The 17,484-nt window shown below is 42.7% G+C and overlaps 1 protein-coding gene across 1 annotated transcript in view; it reads right to left on the reverse strand.

The window, feature by feature from the left end:
• LOC142433913 (uricase) overlaps positions 1-17,484 on the reverse strand; it is a 31,928-nt gene that overhangs the window by 10,739 nt on the left and 3,705 nt on the right. Inside the window, exons 3-4 of the mRNA XM_075538593.1 lie at positions 10,757-10,873; positions 10,583-10,661 (exon numbers count right to left, since the gene is read on the reverse strand). Coding sequence (XP_075394708.1) covers positions 10,583-10,661; positions 10,757-10,873 — 196 coding nt within the window. The remainder of the gene's footprint in view (positions 1-10,582; positions 10,662-10,756; positions 10,874-17,484) is intronic.

The raw sequence follows: 17,484 nt of genomic DNA on the forward strand, positions 1-17,484 counted from the left end.
TGCATTGTCTCCTGTGTCTTGGCTTTAATTTTTAATTTCACACAGCAGAAAATATCTCGTGTTGCCAATGGCAATTACCGATTGCCAGAGGTCTGGCCGAACACGAGCCATGAACTTTGGCACTCTCTTCTCTCTATCATCATCGACAACAAGACGATTCATATTTTTGTCCTTTCCTTGGCACACAGTGGAGGGTTTATTTTCTCCTCTTGGATGGCCATGCCCATCACCTGAACACTGGTAAGCACCGAAGTCTTTCAAATTCAGGGGCCCATCAACTAAAAATCCGATGCCTAACACACTCTAAAAAGATTCCAATTTAGCCTAACAAAAAGTCATTCAACCAAAAGACTGTCCTTTTCTAGTTACTTCCCTTGAAACCACTTGCTCAGCTTTGTTTCTGTCTCGCTTGCTCTTTTGCACTTTCACCGTGCTTGTGGAGTAAGGCAAACAGGAGGTTTTCAGATCTGACTTTGTCAGAGCATAATCTTTTCCAGCTGTTAGTGTCCGCCTACACACGTAACAGATTGCGGCTTATCTCCCAGAGAAGCATGCAGCCTACTCTTGAGCTCTCCAAGGGAAAGAGACTCACGGAGAATTAATAGAAAACAAGCCCAATTCTTTACCTACGCATCAGGTGTCAACAGGCACAAAGCTTGACTGCGCAAAAAAGAAAAAAACAACCTGTCATGAAGAGGGTAATTGCTTCCATGTTTAACACCTCCAAAAAGGACACAAATAGCTGCAAGGAGGCTATTTTAAAACGACATTGAATCATTCTAGTAGAAAATCTGAAGCCTGTAAAGTGCTAGGAAAAGCGAAGATCAATTAAATATCATTTGCCTCTCAGAGTCCATTTAGCTTCATGCAGGGAGAGGGAGCGCTCCTTCGGTGAAGTTCTGGATGAGGAGAGATGACATCATCCAGAGGCAAAGAAGTTAACTGGGATTTGGCATGGGTGGGTGAAGACCAGGATGATTTTTACAGCACCCATGTCTGCCAAGAGCTATTCTTCCGGAGGAATTAAAGAGTGTTCTTGTCTTGATAAGAGGCATGTGGCAGAGTGGGTGCGAACCCCAAGGTCTGTGATTCAAACCCACCAGCCTCTTCACTGGAGAAACAGACTGTCCTGCTCCCAGAAAGATCTCAGCTTCGGAATCCTACAGAGCAGCTCGCCTTGGCCTTACAATCAACTGGGTGGCAGTGAGTTTTGTCTTGACATCAACAAGACATAAACCGACTTCGTGTCCTGCATCTTCCACTTTCTCCATCCCAATTCTTTCATCTGCTCAATGTGTCACCTTCTGAAATCTATTATCCCTCAAAACTTGGGCTGCATCAACCCCCTTCTTCCAAACGACCTGCCTGCCAGCATTGTTGTGAGGTTCTGTTGAGTCAGTTCTGACTCATAGCGACCCTAAGTACTGCAGAAGGACATGCAGCCGAGTACTGTGCCGTGTTCACCAACAACAACAACAGCAAAACTCACGCCGATACCATGTCAACAGATGAGGTTCTCTCCCTCCTACCATTTGAGATTGCATCTTCCTCCCTGCTTAGCGAGGCTTTAGTAGAATTTGTATCATTATTCTCAGAATGAGCGAAGTCTCATGGGTTAATGACTACCAAAAACGAAAACCAAATTCGCTGCTGTCGAGTCAGCTCGGACTCCTATCTACCCGACAGTAGAACTGCCCCTGTGCGTTTCCTAAAGTCTTGCATGTGAACTGACAACCTCATCTTTCTCCCACTGAGTCGCCGGTGGTCTCCAACTTTGGGGTTAGCAGTTCACTGCCTAGCCCATGACACCAGCCGGGCTTCTTAAAGAATAATGAGCTATAATTCAAATCGAGTGGGAGTAGATTTAGTTCCAATTAGTGACTCAACAGTCACAATGATTTCAAGGTCCACCCTGCTTGAGGCTCCGCAGAGCCACAGGAGAAGGTGCAGGTTCCACACAAAGCCTAACCAAGGGCCGTTAGAACGCATGCACCGCCTTGGTCTCCCCTCGGAGCTCAGGAAGCCACAGACTCATCACCAGCCTTCCCCCTCTCTTTGGGTGAATACATTTCTCTCTCCTCAACTCTCTTCCGTAGAGCCAGCAGACTTGGAAGCAGCTAAAAATACCATGTAATGAAGTAGACCACAAAGATATTCCAAGGGAAAAGAAAATGTAGCAGAAGTTCTACAGCAATTTCTGCCACTCAGAAAGTACTTGGCATTTTATGGGTTTTCTATAAATGTTTGTTCAGTTGATAAGAATGAACCCAGTCCACTAGGAGACATCCAGTCATCTGGCCAACTGTGAAGAGGCCTTTCAGGGAGTTGCCTGGCTGAATTTGTATTTAAGTAAATGTGCTTGAAAATGCAATATTCCCCCATCCTGGTCTGTCTTCCCACCAAAGGGCTGACGAAGGAGTTTGCAAAAACACCCTTCACTGGGTGAATTGGTGAGAGGTCATTTTTTCTGTTTGTATAAGTTAATGGTTTGTCTCTTCAGTTAAACTGACAGTGTAAAGGGAATGGTCATAGCATTGACTTACAATTCCTGAAGTTTCAACTCTTGCAATAAAAAGCTAATTAAGTAATGAAACTTTGCTACCCAAAGAGCAGAAATTCCCACTTTCCAAGACAGACACAGTATAAATATCATGTTTCTATGTTCAATGCTGGACGAGACACACAATCATATATGTGTGAACACGCATACCTGTATCCCTTTAAGGCAACATATGCTTCATCCTTGCATCATATCAAAGATGAATACTGCCACAATGACTGGACTATCCTGAAACTTGCAATTTTCTGCAGAAAGAAAAAGCTTTGGCCTGCTCATGGTGGTGTTGATGTTGCGTGTCATTTAGCCGATTCCGACTCATAGCTATCTTGCAGGGCAGAATAGAACATCTTCACAGAGGAAGATTTCAAGGTTGTAACCAAGAAGAAAGCAGATCACCATATCATTCTCCTGCAGAGGCTGGTGACTTTGAACCACAGACCTTTCATTTAGCAGCTGAGTGCTTTATTCACTGTTTTACCAGAGCTCCTAGGCCTGCTTATAGTGACTCGTTTCCCACCCTGTGAAAGCTAACGGGCTGCAATTCAGGCTGATGGTGGTGGTGGTGGTGGTGGTAGTGTCGGGTGTCATCAAGTATACTCCAACTCACAGCGGCCCCAAGTCCAACAGAGCAACATGCTGCTCGATCCTGCACTATCCTCGCCAAAGCTGTAATGTTTGAGGCTCTCGTTGCAGCCTCTGTGTCAGTCCCCATCATTGCATACCATTGAGGGCCTTTCTCTCCTTCGTGGACACTAGGCTGGTACTGGCTCCTGGTAATTCCTGGAGAGAACAAGGCTATAACGAGCAGGCTTTCTTATGATTAGCAAGTTCTAGACTCGCTACAACCCTGGTTGGCTAGTGGGTAGCTTTAGGCTGCTCCCCATAAGGTCAGTAGCTCAAAACCACCAGCCACTTTCGGCAGGAGAAAGATGCGGCATTCTGCGTCCATAAAGACGTGCAGCCTCAGAAACTCACAGGGGTAGTTCTAGGCTGTCCAGAAAGTCACTAGGAATCGGAATGGGTTCGACAGCAGAGTTCAGTTTGAAACTTGGCTATTCCACCCCCGCCTCTTTGGCTCTGTTAAAGGTATTCTTCAGGCAGTCATTAACGACACGTTTGCCAAATTCCACAAGCTTCTGTGGATTCCTTTTCAACCCATACTTTAGCCCTTTGCAACTAAATCATATTCCTCCCGGTGAGACTGTTTTCTAGGCTCCCTGCAGTAAAGTGTGGAGCTGTGTGATTGGATTCTCTCGAGTAGGAGTGGTATGTGGCTTCCAGGCTTGGTGCTTACCCATAGGAACTTTGTCCCCTCTCCTTTTGTTCCTGTAGCTCTTCCCCGGCTCTGGTTGTCTGATCTGAATTCATACTCTAAGGGTGACTCTCAAAAGTAGGTATTAAAAATGTCACAAAAATGAAGTTGGCCCATTATCTCACACCACAGACAAAGATGAACTCAAGATGGATCAAAGACCTGCACAGATGTAAGAAATAAAAAGGATAAAATTCATAGAAGAAAATATAAGAGTATTTTCATGATACTGGATTTATAAAAGAGTTCATAGACTTCCTTCCAAGGGAGGTTGCCACTCTGAATCTCTCACTCCAAGCTGCTGGGGTCCACCTCCTCTTTCCCCAGGCCTTTTCTCAGGCCCCCTTGTAGGAACCCCACAACCGCCCCTCACAAGCAGGGTTCCCACAGTGGCACCCACAGAGCACCTTGTCCCACTGTCGGTGGGTGGGAAGGACAGAGTTGAGTGTTAGGGAGGTCCAGGCCTTGGCTTCCTCCCCAGCACTCTGGACAAAGAGAAAGGAAGAGGCAGGGCAGGGAGAAGGATCCAGATATGACAGTAAAACCACAAGCAGATAATTTGTACTTCATCAAACTTTAGAACGTTTGTACTTTAAATAACATCCATCGCTGGAAAAGTGGAAAGGCAACTCACAGAGTGGGAGAAAATATTTCAAATGATACATTTGATCGAGGTCTGTCTTAAACCTAAAAAATTTAAATAACTCTTACAACGCAAAAATGAGAAGATAAGTAACCTAAAATTTTACATAGACAAATGAATTAGGATATGTCTAAGGAAGATATTCAAGTGGCTGACAAGCACATGAAAAGATGCTAGCTATCTTTAGTCATCAGAGAAACGTAAATCAAAACCACACACCAAAAAATAGTTCAGCACACCCACTAGGATGGTGAGAAACAGAAAGTCAGATGGTAGCAAGCATTAGCAAAAATATAGAGAAATCAGAATTCTCGTATTCAGCTTGTGGCTGTATAAAGTGGCACAGTCACGTTAGAAAACAGCCTGCAATCCCTCAAACTATTTAACATAGAGCGACCATGTGACCCGGCCTTTGAGCCCATTGGCATATATCTAGAGCAATGAAAATAAACATCTACATGGAAACTTGTACACAAGTTTCTATAGCAACACTATTCACACTAGCCAAAAGTTAGGGCACCATAAATTCCCACCAGTTGATAAATGGATATAAACAAAATGTAGCACAATGGAACATTATTCAACCATAAAAGGAACAAGAATGGATGTTTAAAATAGCATGCTAACTGAAAAAAGCCAGACAACGTATTGTGACTCCATTTGTATAAATATCTAGAACAGGGCATCTATACAGGTAGAAACTATATCAGTGGCTTCCTCGAGCTAGGTGTGGGTTGGGAGGGCAAAGGAGAAATGAGATGGAGGACACAGTGAGAATAGCTGAGAGAGAGAGGACTGGATTTCTGCAAAACAGAAGTCAACGTCTCTTGTGCTGAGCCGTCACATAGGAAGCTTATGTCATGCATCACGCTACCCCAACAATTAGTCAATTTTAAAATCTCATTTTCTTCTGTTTCCATGACAACACCATCCCCAGTGTTTCTGTTTCTCTGACCACTCTTTTGTCTCACCTTTACACTGGGAAATATTCTTGCCTCTTCTATTGTTCTCTCTTCTCACTGTATGTGACCTTCGCAAGTGAGCTCCTTCAGCCCCACACCATCACCTTCCATCCATCCATCTGGCTGCGACTCTGCCTCTGCTCCACGCACCCAACTTCTCCAGCTTCCCCGTAAAACCTCCCCCATTCATGCATTCTTCATCCTTCAACCTCCCCGTTCTCCTATCACAGGGCCAACTTTAACTCCCCTTTCTCTCCAGCTTCCTATCCCTACTTAACCACTACAACTTATTGGTTACGCTTCAGAAATGTCTTACAGAGTCCCCCTACTAACCTTTCCATCTCTATTGCTACTGCCTTAGTTCATATCCTATCATTTCTTCACCTCTCCTCTATGATTCCCTACTGCCTGTTCCTCCAGCTCGTTTGCGCTGCCTTGGTCAGAACTGTTGAACAAAAGTGCACACACACACACACACACACACACACACACACACACACACATCTGGGTTCCTGGCTCCAAGTTGCCATTTTAAATAATAGCAATGGCTATCACTTAAAGAGGGCTGCCCATGTGCCAAGAGCCCTGGTGGTGTAGTGGGTTACACACTGAGCTCTTAACCACAAAGTCTGCAGTTTGAGCCCACCAGTCACTGTGCAGGAGAGCTCTGAGGCTGTCTACTTCTAAGAGGTTCAAAGTCTCAGAAATCCAAAGAGCCAGTTCTACCCGATCCTGCTGGGTTGCAATGAGTCACAGTCGACTCCATGTCAGTGAGTCTGGTTTGGTTTGATTTACCCATTTGTCAGCTACTGTGCTCATTGTCTTGCATTTGGCATTTGCCTCCTTTAACTCTCTGGAAAACTGTATGAGGTGGGTACTGCTATTCTCAGTTCACAAATTTAAAAAATGACTGAGGTAGGATAAGTAATTTGCTCATAGTCCCCAAATTATTAAGTAATGGAACTCAAATTCAATTACAGTCCAATCTAACTCCAAGGCCTATGAGCTGAACCACCATTCAAAACTTCCCCTAAGTTATACTAAACATGCCAATATAGTACTCATGGCTTTTCAGAGTTCAGGCCAAACCAACTCTTTCATCTTCGTTTCAATGTCACACTTAGTAAGAACTAGACTACCAAATGTGTTACCATTCCTTAAATGCTTTGTTCTTTCAATAACCAATCCGTTGTCCAATATAATGATCAGCATAAGATCAACCAAAAACCAAACAAATTAAAAAAAAACCTCCAAATGTACTGCCATCCAATGGATAAGCTACACATCGGGCTACTAACTGTAAGGCAGTTGTTCAAAACCATTCGCTGCTCCATGTGAGAAAAGATAAAGAGAGTCGTAGATACCCACAGGGTCTCCAAGTTCTTCTCTGCCCTCGGGGGTCACTATGAATATAAGGTAAGTGCTCAAAATGTTTGACTCGCCTTCTTCCACACCTCCATGACTCAACTTGCATACGTTCGGCATCCTGTTTCTTCTGCTTGTAATGTTCTTTTCCCTAGCAATTTAAATTTTACTCCTTCTCCCATGAAGAGCCACATCCTTGTAGACCTTATGTGGGGTTGTTATTAGTGCAAATCTACCTGAAAACAATGGACTCGCTTCTTTTGGTTTGTCCCCACAACATTCCTGTAATCCCTCCATTGTCGCCTGGAGTCCATCACACTACAGTACATTCCATTGATAAGTCTGTCTCCTACTACTACCCATCTCCTACCAGTTCACTGGGCCAGGGAATATCATGTTCCTGTCTATATCTACACCTTCTAGACAAGTCCTCAAAATCTAATTGTTGAGTAAAAAGGGGAATTTTTAAAAATCTAATTAGTTAAAGATTGGTATTGGAATTAATGACACATGCACGTTTCAAAAATACTTTCCATTTTAAGTGATCTCTCATGAATTCTTACTCCAGACTATTATTTTACATAGTTGAAGGTGGACTGAAGAAGGTCCTAAGTATATCAAGTCACCACAAAAACAAGTTAGGGCTGTGGTGAGAGCCATGAGCCACATGTGGCTACTGTGCATTTGGAACACGGCTGGTGTGAATTGAAATGTGTTAGAATGTACAAAGTAGACACACAATTTGGAAGACCTGATTTTGAAAAAAAGTGTAAAATATTTCATTGGTAATTTGACATTTAATACACACTGAGATGATAGTACTCAGTATACAGGGGGTTAAATAAAGTATATGATTAAAATTTGTTCCTCCTGTTTTCTTTTGCTTTTCTAAGTTGACAGCTAGAAAACTTTTAGATTCCCAATATGGCCTTCATTATGTTAATTTGGACAGTGGTAATTAGGGTGTATCATTTCATGAGGGCAGTCAACAGAAAGACCCAATGGCACACTAGCTAGCTAAAGCGCTTGGCTGCTAACTGAAAGCTTGACAACGTGAACCCACCATTCAGTTTAGGCAAAAAAGATGTGGCCACCTGCCTCAATAGTCACAGCCTTGTAAAGTGTATAGGTCATTGTTATCTGTCCTGTAGGGTCACTGAGTTGGCATCAATGGATAGTCAATATAGATTTGGTAGAAAACTATCTATCATCCTGGAAGTTTGGAAACTTTATTTTTGTCTTTTCTCCAAAATCATAAATCTAATGCAAGAAGGAAGGAATGAAGGAGGAAAGGAAGTATCGAAGTATCGGCTATTGAAACTCCACTGGCACAATTGGTTAGCGCGTGGTACTTATAGGACGTATCGGCTAGGGGCTGAATTGTGACCTCCAAAAGGTATTTTGAAATTTGAGCCCCTGTACCTGAATGTGATCCTGTTTGGAAATAGGTTTGTTTTGTTGGGGTTTTTTGTTGGGGTTTTTTTCCTCCGTTAGTGAGATTATAACAGTAGGGTGTGTCCTAAACCTAATCATTTTCCAGTGGTGTATTATGAAAAACACAGCGAGATGCATGCATCTACAAGCCCAAGGATGGCTGGAAGCAACTATCAGCTAACAGAGCCAAAGAAGGACCTTCCCCTAGAGCCAAAGGCCTGAAAGTCAGAAGCATTCTGAGCTGTCAGAAAAATAAATGTCTGTTCTTCAAAGACACCTGTCTCTCTCACTGCCATCAAGCTGATGCCGACTCGGTGACCCTGCAGGACAGGCTAGAACTGCCCTTGTGAGTTCTGAGACTGAGGCTCTTTGTGGGAGTAGAAAGGCCCTGCTTTCTCCCTGAGAGCGGCTGGTGGATTGCAGCCCTGTGCGCAACCACTCTGCCGCTAAGGCTTCTTCAAGGCACCTGCTTGGTGGTAGCTTTGATTTGGCAGCACCAGCAAACTGAAACCGGACAGACGGAAGGGAGGGAGGGAGAAGGAGGAGGGAAGAACACTTAAACTAACAGATAGCTCTATCAGAGTGAATATATCACAAGAGTACAAAGAGTTACTCATGGAGAATCAATATCAGTGTTTTCAACCTAATTCAATAACTATACATTCTATCCTCTTTCATCTGATAATAATTTTCTAAACGTTAATCAGACTCTGAGAATGCCCTTGCTACTCAAAACTATAAAATAAAAATACAACTCATGGTCATTGACTTAATTTTGGTTGATAGTAACCTTATATGAGAAGATTAGATAGATAGATAAAGAGATGATGCTCTATCAAAGACAGACCTGCCCCTGTGGGTTTCCAAGGCTATGTAAATCATTAAGGGAGCAGCAAACCTCCTCTTTCTCCCTCAGAGTAATTTGTGGGTTTGAACTGCTAGCCTGTGCTTAGTAGCCACAGTCTAGAGTTTAACACAGATAGTAAAAATATTAAATATCTAATAAAAATATTTTTCTAAAGAGAGTATTATCCCATAGGTCTCAGAGTAAAAGACAAAAAGGCCATATGTTTTATTAACCTTGTTAACCTTATTACATCTTAGAAGTCCTAGTGGTGTAGTGGTTATGCATTGGGTTGCGATCCTGAGAGTAGACAGTTTGAAACCACCAGCTCCACCGGAGAAAGACCAGGCTTTCTACTCCTTGTAAACAGTTACAGCCTTGGAAATCCACGGGGGGTCACTGTAAGTCATCACGGACTCAATGGCTGTGAGTTTGGTTTCGGTTACAACATGTCTTACACTTATTAGACGCCACCTCAGATCCCCATTGGAGAGAGTCAGGTAGAAAGGGCAGGAGAAAGAGTTCAGAGCTCTGAGGTTTGATCTGTACTGGTTACTACAGTTATTTACTTATTCATTTTATTGGGGTTCATACATGTCTGTGCTTGGCTTTACGATTCTTAGAGGTTTTCTAATCTAATTCTTAGTCAACTGTTGAACTCTACTCTGACAACATGAACAAATTAGAAGACAAATGTTGAGAATCTTATTATTTGTTGTTTAATTATCTGCATTAAAAGGCCTGTATTTTGATTCTGTTCCACAGTTAACTTTAAAATTCCTTAGTAAATACACGGCATCAACTCCATGGTAGTGAATTTTTTTAACTACTGTTTTGAATGAAATTCGTTTTATAATTATTAAAATATCAATGGCTTTATTATCATCCAAATAAAATATCACTGAAACTTGATTGCTATTTTGTAGAAATTTCTGATGAAGACTGTTTGAATGATAATATGGCATGGTACAAAAATACTGCTCAGAAAACTGAAAGCTTTTGATTCGTGTCTTCTGGGGCCTTTTTGTTTTGTTTCCCCTCAACTGTGGGCAATACAAATGACGTTCCTCATTGAATCACCAGATGCATTCTCATTCATCTCACGGCCCAAGAGGTGTCTGACTCTATGGGTTTCCGACACTGTAAGGCTTTACAGGAGCCCACAGCTCCACCTTTCTCCCACAGGGCTCCGTGCTTTGCTGAGTCACAGCCCAGACCCGAACCCACAGCACCACGGGGGCTCCGTAGATTTGTTGTGTAAATAAATGCTTCGTTTTTAAGCTACAAGGTGGAGAGAAGTTTCATAGAATCCCAAATCACACTGGTCATTCCCATCTCAGATGTACAAGCTCTCAAAGTCTCTGTAGTTAGTTGCCTTGTGTGACTAACTGGGGCCATTGAGAAGGGAGAGGAGGGAAAGGGAAAATGCTCTCGCAGAGTCGCAGCTTGGGAAATCTCTCACCGATCCTCGTCTGCTCAACCTCACAGAAGTGTGTTCCGGTGGGAGTGTAGATGAACGCATGGACATGCTTGACACCATTCTGAAATCAGACAAAAACAAAAAGTAAAAACATCAGCATATGCCACGAAGCCAAGTTGCTTAAATTAAACTGGGATCACGAATAAACGAGATAACCTTTTCAAAACGCCTCCAAGGGACTTCTTCCACATAAACTTGAACTCGGACGACATGGTTAAAAGAAGAAAGGAAGTGCTCGCAGATGTTCATGGCAAATGTTTCTATGCTCTTGATCTGTAAAAAGAAGCAAAATGCTAGCTGAGATGCTCGTCCCAGTTAAAAATAATTCTTAGATACCCGTGGGACTCTCTTTCTGATCCAATTGCTTTATAAATAAGAGAACTACAGTTAGAATCTTAGCAAATGAGTTGATCATTCTAATGTTTCACTGGCGCTCCCAAGGGTAGTAAATAAATCAGCATCCTAGGGCTTGAGTGAAAAGTAAGTCAATATGCAGATTCTTCTCATGGGGAGCTCAGTCACCACCTAGGCCCTCACAGTACACTTCAAGTGTGGGAACTTGAAGTGCTCCCACTTTCTGAAGGCCAGATGCTAATGAGGGACTTCCCCAGCTTCCTTGCCTTGCAGGGTTTTGTTGTCAGTCACCCTGTTGACTGTGTGACACCCCCTCCACCCACCCACCTGCATTTCAGAGCAAAACTGCACTCCAGAGAGCATGGAGGCTGCGGTCCTCAGAAGCAGATCGCCAGGCCTGACTTTCAAAGACCCTCGGCTTGGGTTTGAATCGTCGACTGTCTGGCTAGTAGCCTCACTTTTCATCTGAGACCCCAAGTCTATGAAAGATCTCATCTGAATCCCTAGGCAAAGCTTCATGGTTCTCAAAGAGTTGATTAATTATTTGTAGCTTTGTCTTTAATTAAGGTGTATTATTTGTATAGATTTCCCTGGAATTGTTCTGTTTTATACCTGGAGATTGTTCTATGTTACACCCGCTGTTCCAGAATATGTATTAATAGCACCCTAGGTCACTCTCAAAATTATAAGGTCGTTCTATCTGTACCGGTTATGCAATCAATTGTTAAGCATAAAGTCAGCTTTTCAAAATGACCTGTAGGAGAGAGGTGACACCTTCTACTTCCCTAAAGAGTTGCGTCTCAGAGACCCACAGGGCAGTTCTACCCTGTCCTACGGGGCCACTATGAGTCAGAACTAATTCAAAGGCATCTACCAATACCAACATCGATGATGAATGAATATAAATTGCCATTCCTGCACTTTTCTACAACTTCTCACGCGGGGTAGGATGGATAAGGATCCTACGGCCTGGTCCTCTTCCATAACGAAATACAAGTTTCCTTCCACGGATTTTTTGAAAGAGAGCTGAGACTGTTTCTATATCTTTGCCTGTGCTTGCTAGGTCATTCTGACCATCACGGTAATGATTCAGGGTAGAAATTGATCTTGTAGATATTATGTTTTTATTAGCTTTTTCACTTAATGCATGCAGGGCATGACATACGTAAAATCAGAGAATAGAAGTTTTCCGGTCTACATTTCTCTCCTTGATGGACTTCTAAGCAAATTAAAAATCATCTCTGATGCGCTTGTTGTCAAATCAAACTCCAAGCTATTGAGTCAGTCCATAGCATCCCCGTGTTGTTGTTGTCGTTAAGGGCCTTGAAGTCGGCTCTGATCCACAGAGACCTTACGTACAACACCACTGTCCAGCCCTGTGCCGTCCTAACAGGTGTTCTGGGTTTGGGCCCATGCTTGCAGCGCCCGTGTCCATCTAGCTTCCGGAAGGCCTCCTTCATTTCCGCTACCCCTCCACTTTACTATGTCCTCTCCAGGGGCTGCTCTCCGCTGACAACAGGTCCAAAGTACATGGGATACCGTCTGGCCATCTTTGCCTCTACAGTGCATTCTGGCTGTACTCCTTCCAAGACAGGTGTTTGTTTTTGTTCTTCAGGCAGTTCAGGGAACTTTCAACAGTCTTCACCAGCATCGTAATACGAATGCACGGATTGGCTTCTGTTTCTCTTGTTCAATGTCTACCTTTCATATGCGTGTTCTGGGTCAGGTGCAACTTAGGCCTCACGGTAACACCGTGCTTTTCAACACCTTAAAAATGTCCTATGCACCAGATTTACCCAGTGCAATGTGCTGTTGGATGTGTTGGCTTCTGCTTCCATGAGCATTGATTATGGGTCTAAAGAAGACAAAATCTTTGACAACTTCAAACCGTTCTCGTTTTATTATGATGTTACTTATTTGCCCAGTTATGGGGATTTTTATTTTCTGTGCATTGAGTTGTAATCCATATTGGAGGCTGTAATCTTTGATCTTCATCAACAAGTGTTTCAGATCTTCCTCACAGCAAGCAAGGTTGTGTCATCTGCATACCACAGGTTGTTGATAAGCCTTCCTCCTGTCCTGATGCCACACTCTTCTTTACATAACCCAGCTTCTCTGATTATTTGCTTAGTATACATATTGAATACGTATGGCGAGAGGCCACACCTCTAGCACACGCCTTTCCTGATTTCAAACCATGCGGTGTTCCCTTGTTCTGTTTGCACAACTGCCTCTTGATCCGTGTACACGTTCCACGTGAGCACAGAAAAGTGCTGTGTGCTTACCATTGTTTGCAAGCCTAGCCAGTTTGTTGTGCTCCACGCATAACCAATAAAACACAAGTAAAAATCTTTCTCTGCGTTGAGCCCAAATCCCTCTGACAACAGCAATGGCATCCCCTGTTCCACATCCTTTCTGACTCCAGCCTGGACTTCTAGCAGCTCCCTGTCAATGTACTGCAGCAACTTTTGCTGGATGATCTTAAGGAGAAATGTACTTGCATATGATACTAATGATATTGTTCTATAAATTTCGCATTCTGTTGAGTCACCTATCCTTGGAATGGGCACAAATATGGATCTCTTCCAGTTGATTGTTCAGGTAGCTGTCTTCCAAATTTCCTGGCCTAGATAAGTTGAATGCTTCCAGTGCTTCATTAGCTTATTGAAACATTTCAATTAGCATTCCATCAATTTCTGGAACCTTTTTAGCTAATGCTTTCAGGGCAGCTCGACCTTCTTAATTTAGCACCATTGGTTGTTGCTCATATCCTACCTCTTGAAATAGTTGAACGTGGACTGGTTCCTTTTGGTCAAGTGCCTCTGTGTATTTTTCCCCATCTTCTTTTAATGTTTGTGCATCATTCAATATTTTTAACTTAGAACATCCAGTATTGTAACTTGAAGCTTAAATTTTTTCTTGAGTTCTTTCAAGTTAAGATATGCTGATGCATAACATCCTTCCCAGGCCACACCGGAAGCACTCAATGTGGAAACCTCACTAAGTGAACTGGGTTTTGCCTCACACTCACCTCTAACCCTTGGACTTACGCCTGAAGCTCCCTAGTGTGAGAAAAGCAGATGACGGCTAGCCCAAGGGTATAGAACTGGTGGACGTTGGACTTTGGTTCAAATCTCTTGTCGTAAAGGTGTCTAAGGGATGGCGGCTAGACATACCATATATTTACCCTTTTAATGCCCTCCTTGCTTCATTGTTACATGTATGAATCTGGAAGGCATGGTTCTGCCATTGTGAATGAGTATAATTGAAAGTTTTGCCCCATCACCAACTCCCATTGTTTTTGTAAATCTTGTACAGCCTCTTAAGAGTTTAATTTGTACAAATTAACAAGTTGCATATTGTGGCTCATAGCTGGCCTATATTCTTATAATTTCCTTTTCAGAACAGTGTTTTAAATTTTAAACCATTGGCTCAACTAATGATACTACCAATGAGTAGTGGTTATGCATTGGGATGCTAACCACAAGGTCAGCAGTTTGAAACCACCAGCCAGCTCTGTAGGAGAAAGAAGAAGCTTTATGTTCCTATAAAGGTTTACAGTCTCCAAAACTCACAGGGGAAGTTCTACCCTGTCCTATAGGGTTGCTCTGAGCCAGCATTGACTCAATGGCAGTTGAAGTGATGTCACAGGCAATTATTGATAATATTCTCTCACCCAGAATGACAATAATATTTCTAATATACACCCAAAACATACATAAACCATAGATATATGAATGGATTTAGAGCTTGCACTTAATCCTAGCCCCAATTTAAGAATAATTGGTTCTTAGGATTTGCCTGTGCTTGATGTTCGCCCTCTATAGCACTGACGATAAGGGTGCTATGGAAAAGTGTGAGGAAGAAAGTAGGTGGGGCCCAGCCATCAGAAGGAATAGAGCCTGGGGACTTAAAGGCTTGTCTTCAGACAGACAGCCATCCTAGTGAGGCATCAACTAAGTCCACATGGAAGAAACACACTAGCCTATGTGATCTAGGATTGTAAATAAGAAAATCCGAACCTGGAGGAGGGTATGGTATCAGAGCTTAACTTGTAAACACCTATGGATGACCGTGGGAGGCCAAAATCCATTTGCAGGGTCCACACATGGCCTAAGCCTCTGGTGAATCTCCTCTGACCACAGTGAAGGGATGTGAGCAGGCTGGTTAATATTGTCAAGTTGATTATGGCAGATGCCATTAATTTAAATTTTAATATCCTTTGATCTTCTGTTGGGCCCATTTTAAACTTGTTTTATTTAGTTATTTTTTAAGTGAAGGGGAAAATACACATGGTATTAAGCTTCGGGCGAATCCCCTCTGGCCATTCCAGGGACGGGAATAGACTTGCCGTCATGCAGAATGCATTAGAGAATGGGTCGTTGCACGTTGCTATTAGGTTAAAATTTAGCACATTATCATTTGAGCTCTCTTTTGACCCATTTTAAATTTGGTCTAGTTTTTAATATGTTCCGCTTGCTATCTGATTGAGGTGTTTATCTGCTTTGTTTTTTTATTGCTGCGAGTTTGCTGTTTTAATGTTTTTCTGTGTGTGAAGTCCAGGATGGGTAAATCCATAGAGACAGTAACTGGATTAACATTGGAGGCGTGGCAAGGGTGACTGAGGGAGAAATGGGGAGCTAATGATGATGAGAGCAGGAGTGAACAAAATGATAGGAAATCGACTGTGGTGATGATGTCACATAGGTCTTCTTGATGTGATTGAACTGTACAATTACATGATGTGTGAATTATATGCCAATGAAACTAATTTTAAAGGAAGATAATGGAATTTTCCCACAAAATTAAAAAGAAAAGACAAAGATATATTGAGCATTTTCTTCCTTTTAGGATTTCTAACTCTAGGTCTTTACACATTTCATTATATTTTGTTTTGTCTTTTCAGCTGCCCTTTGACATTTTCTGTTCAGCTCTTTGACTTCATCATTTCTTTCATTTGCTTTATAATTAAGATCAAATTTTCGAGTCTCTTCTGACACCCCTTTGGTCTTTTCTTTCATTCCTGACCTTTATCCACGTATGGTGTTCTTGATGCTATCCCACAGGTAATCAGGTCTTCTGTCATTAGTGATCTTGAGATGTTCTCAAAATTCAGGTGAGGTGCTCTCAAGGTCATATGTTAGCTTTCATGAATTTGTTTCCATTTTCTCCAGCTTCAATCTGAACTTAACCTATGAACCATTGATTGTCTGATCCATAGTTGGTCCCTGGTCTGGCTCGCGCTGTTGATATTGAGCTTCCCACAGATGCAGTCAGTTAGATTTCTGTATGTTCTGTCTGGGGAGTCCATGTGTATGGTCACTGTGCTTTTGAAAAAGGTGTTTGCACTGAAGAAGTTCTACCATGCAATCTCCAGCTACAGTTCTTTCTACAAACAAGTCCCTGCTGTCCAGCTACTGTTCTTTCCTCTTTATTTCTAACTTTTGGTTTCCAATTGCCAATAGGTATCAGTGCATCCTTATTGCATGTTTCATCAATTTCAAACTGAAGTAATTGGCAGAATTCTTCGATTTCTGCATTACTAGTATTAGTGGTTGGTGAAAATTTTGAATAATAGTGGTATTGACTGGAGTTTCTTTTTGTGCATAGATAATTATCCTACCATAGGTAGCATTGCACTGCAGGCTAGACCTTGCAGTGTCCTTTTTAACAGTAAATGCATTGCCATTCCTCTTGACTGTGACATTCCTGGCATAGCAAACCATATGCTTTTCCAATTCAAAATGCCAAGACCATCTCAGCTCACTAATGCCTAGGACTTCCATCCTATGCACTCCATTTCATTTTTGACAACTGCTGATTTTCCTAGATTCATACTTTGTACATTCCAAGTGCCGATTATGAATTGTTTGCAGTTGTTTCTCCTCATTTTGAGGCACACACCGTGAGAAAATGAAGGTCGAGAGGCTCTACCCCATCCACATCATTACGATGGACTCTCCTTTGAGAAGGCAGCTAGTCATCCCTCAGTCATGTTTTGAGTGTCTTCTGCCCCGAGTGGCACACTTTCTGACACTGTCTCCGACTGTGTCCTGCTATTCATGAGGTTCTCAGTATCCAGCAGTCTTTCCATACTATCCATAAGGGTTTCGGTGCCAAATTCCTCCGAATTGGACAGCTCATTCCTTCTTCTTGTCTGCTGAAGCCTGTTCATTTGGGGTGACCTTGCTGATATTTGAAATTCCAGGGATATAGCTTCCAGCATCACAGCAACGCATCGCGCACCACATGACAATAAATTCACAGGCAAATGGCGGGGAACCCCTATCGGAGAGGGTAGAACGTCCCCGTGAGTGTCTGAGACTGTAATTCTTTATCAGCATTGATAGCTTCCGCTTTCTCCCACGAAGCAGCTGGCGGTTTCAAACTGCTGACCCTGCAGCTGGCAGGCCAACACACAACTCACGACGCCCCAGGGCTCCGTGGCTGACTGGTAGGCCGGCACGGTTCCACTCACACGCACAGAAAGCCTAGGCGGAATTGCTGAAAAACACTGCGTTCTATCAGAC

This window comes from Tenrec ecaudatus, chromosome 1, assembly GCF_050624435.1.
Source record: "Tenrec ecaudatus isolate mTenEca1 chromosome 1, mTenEca1.hap1, whole genome shotgun sequence".
Taxonomy (NCBI): Eukaryota; Metazoa; Chordata; class Mammalia; order Afrosoricida; family Tenrecidae; genus Tenrec; species Tenrec ecaudatus.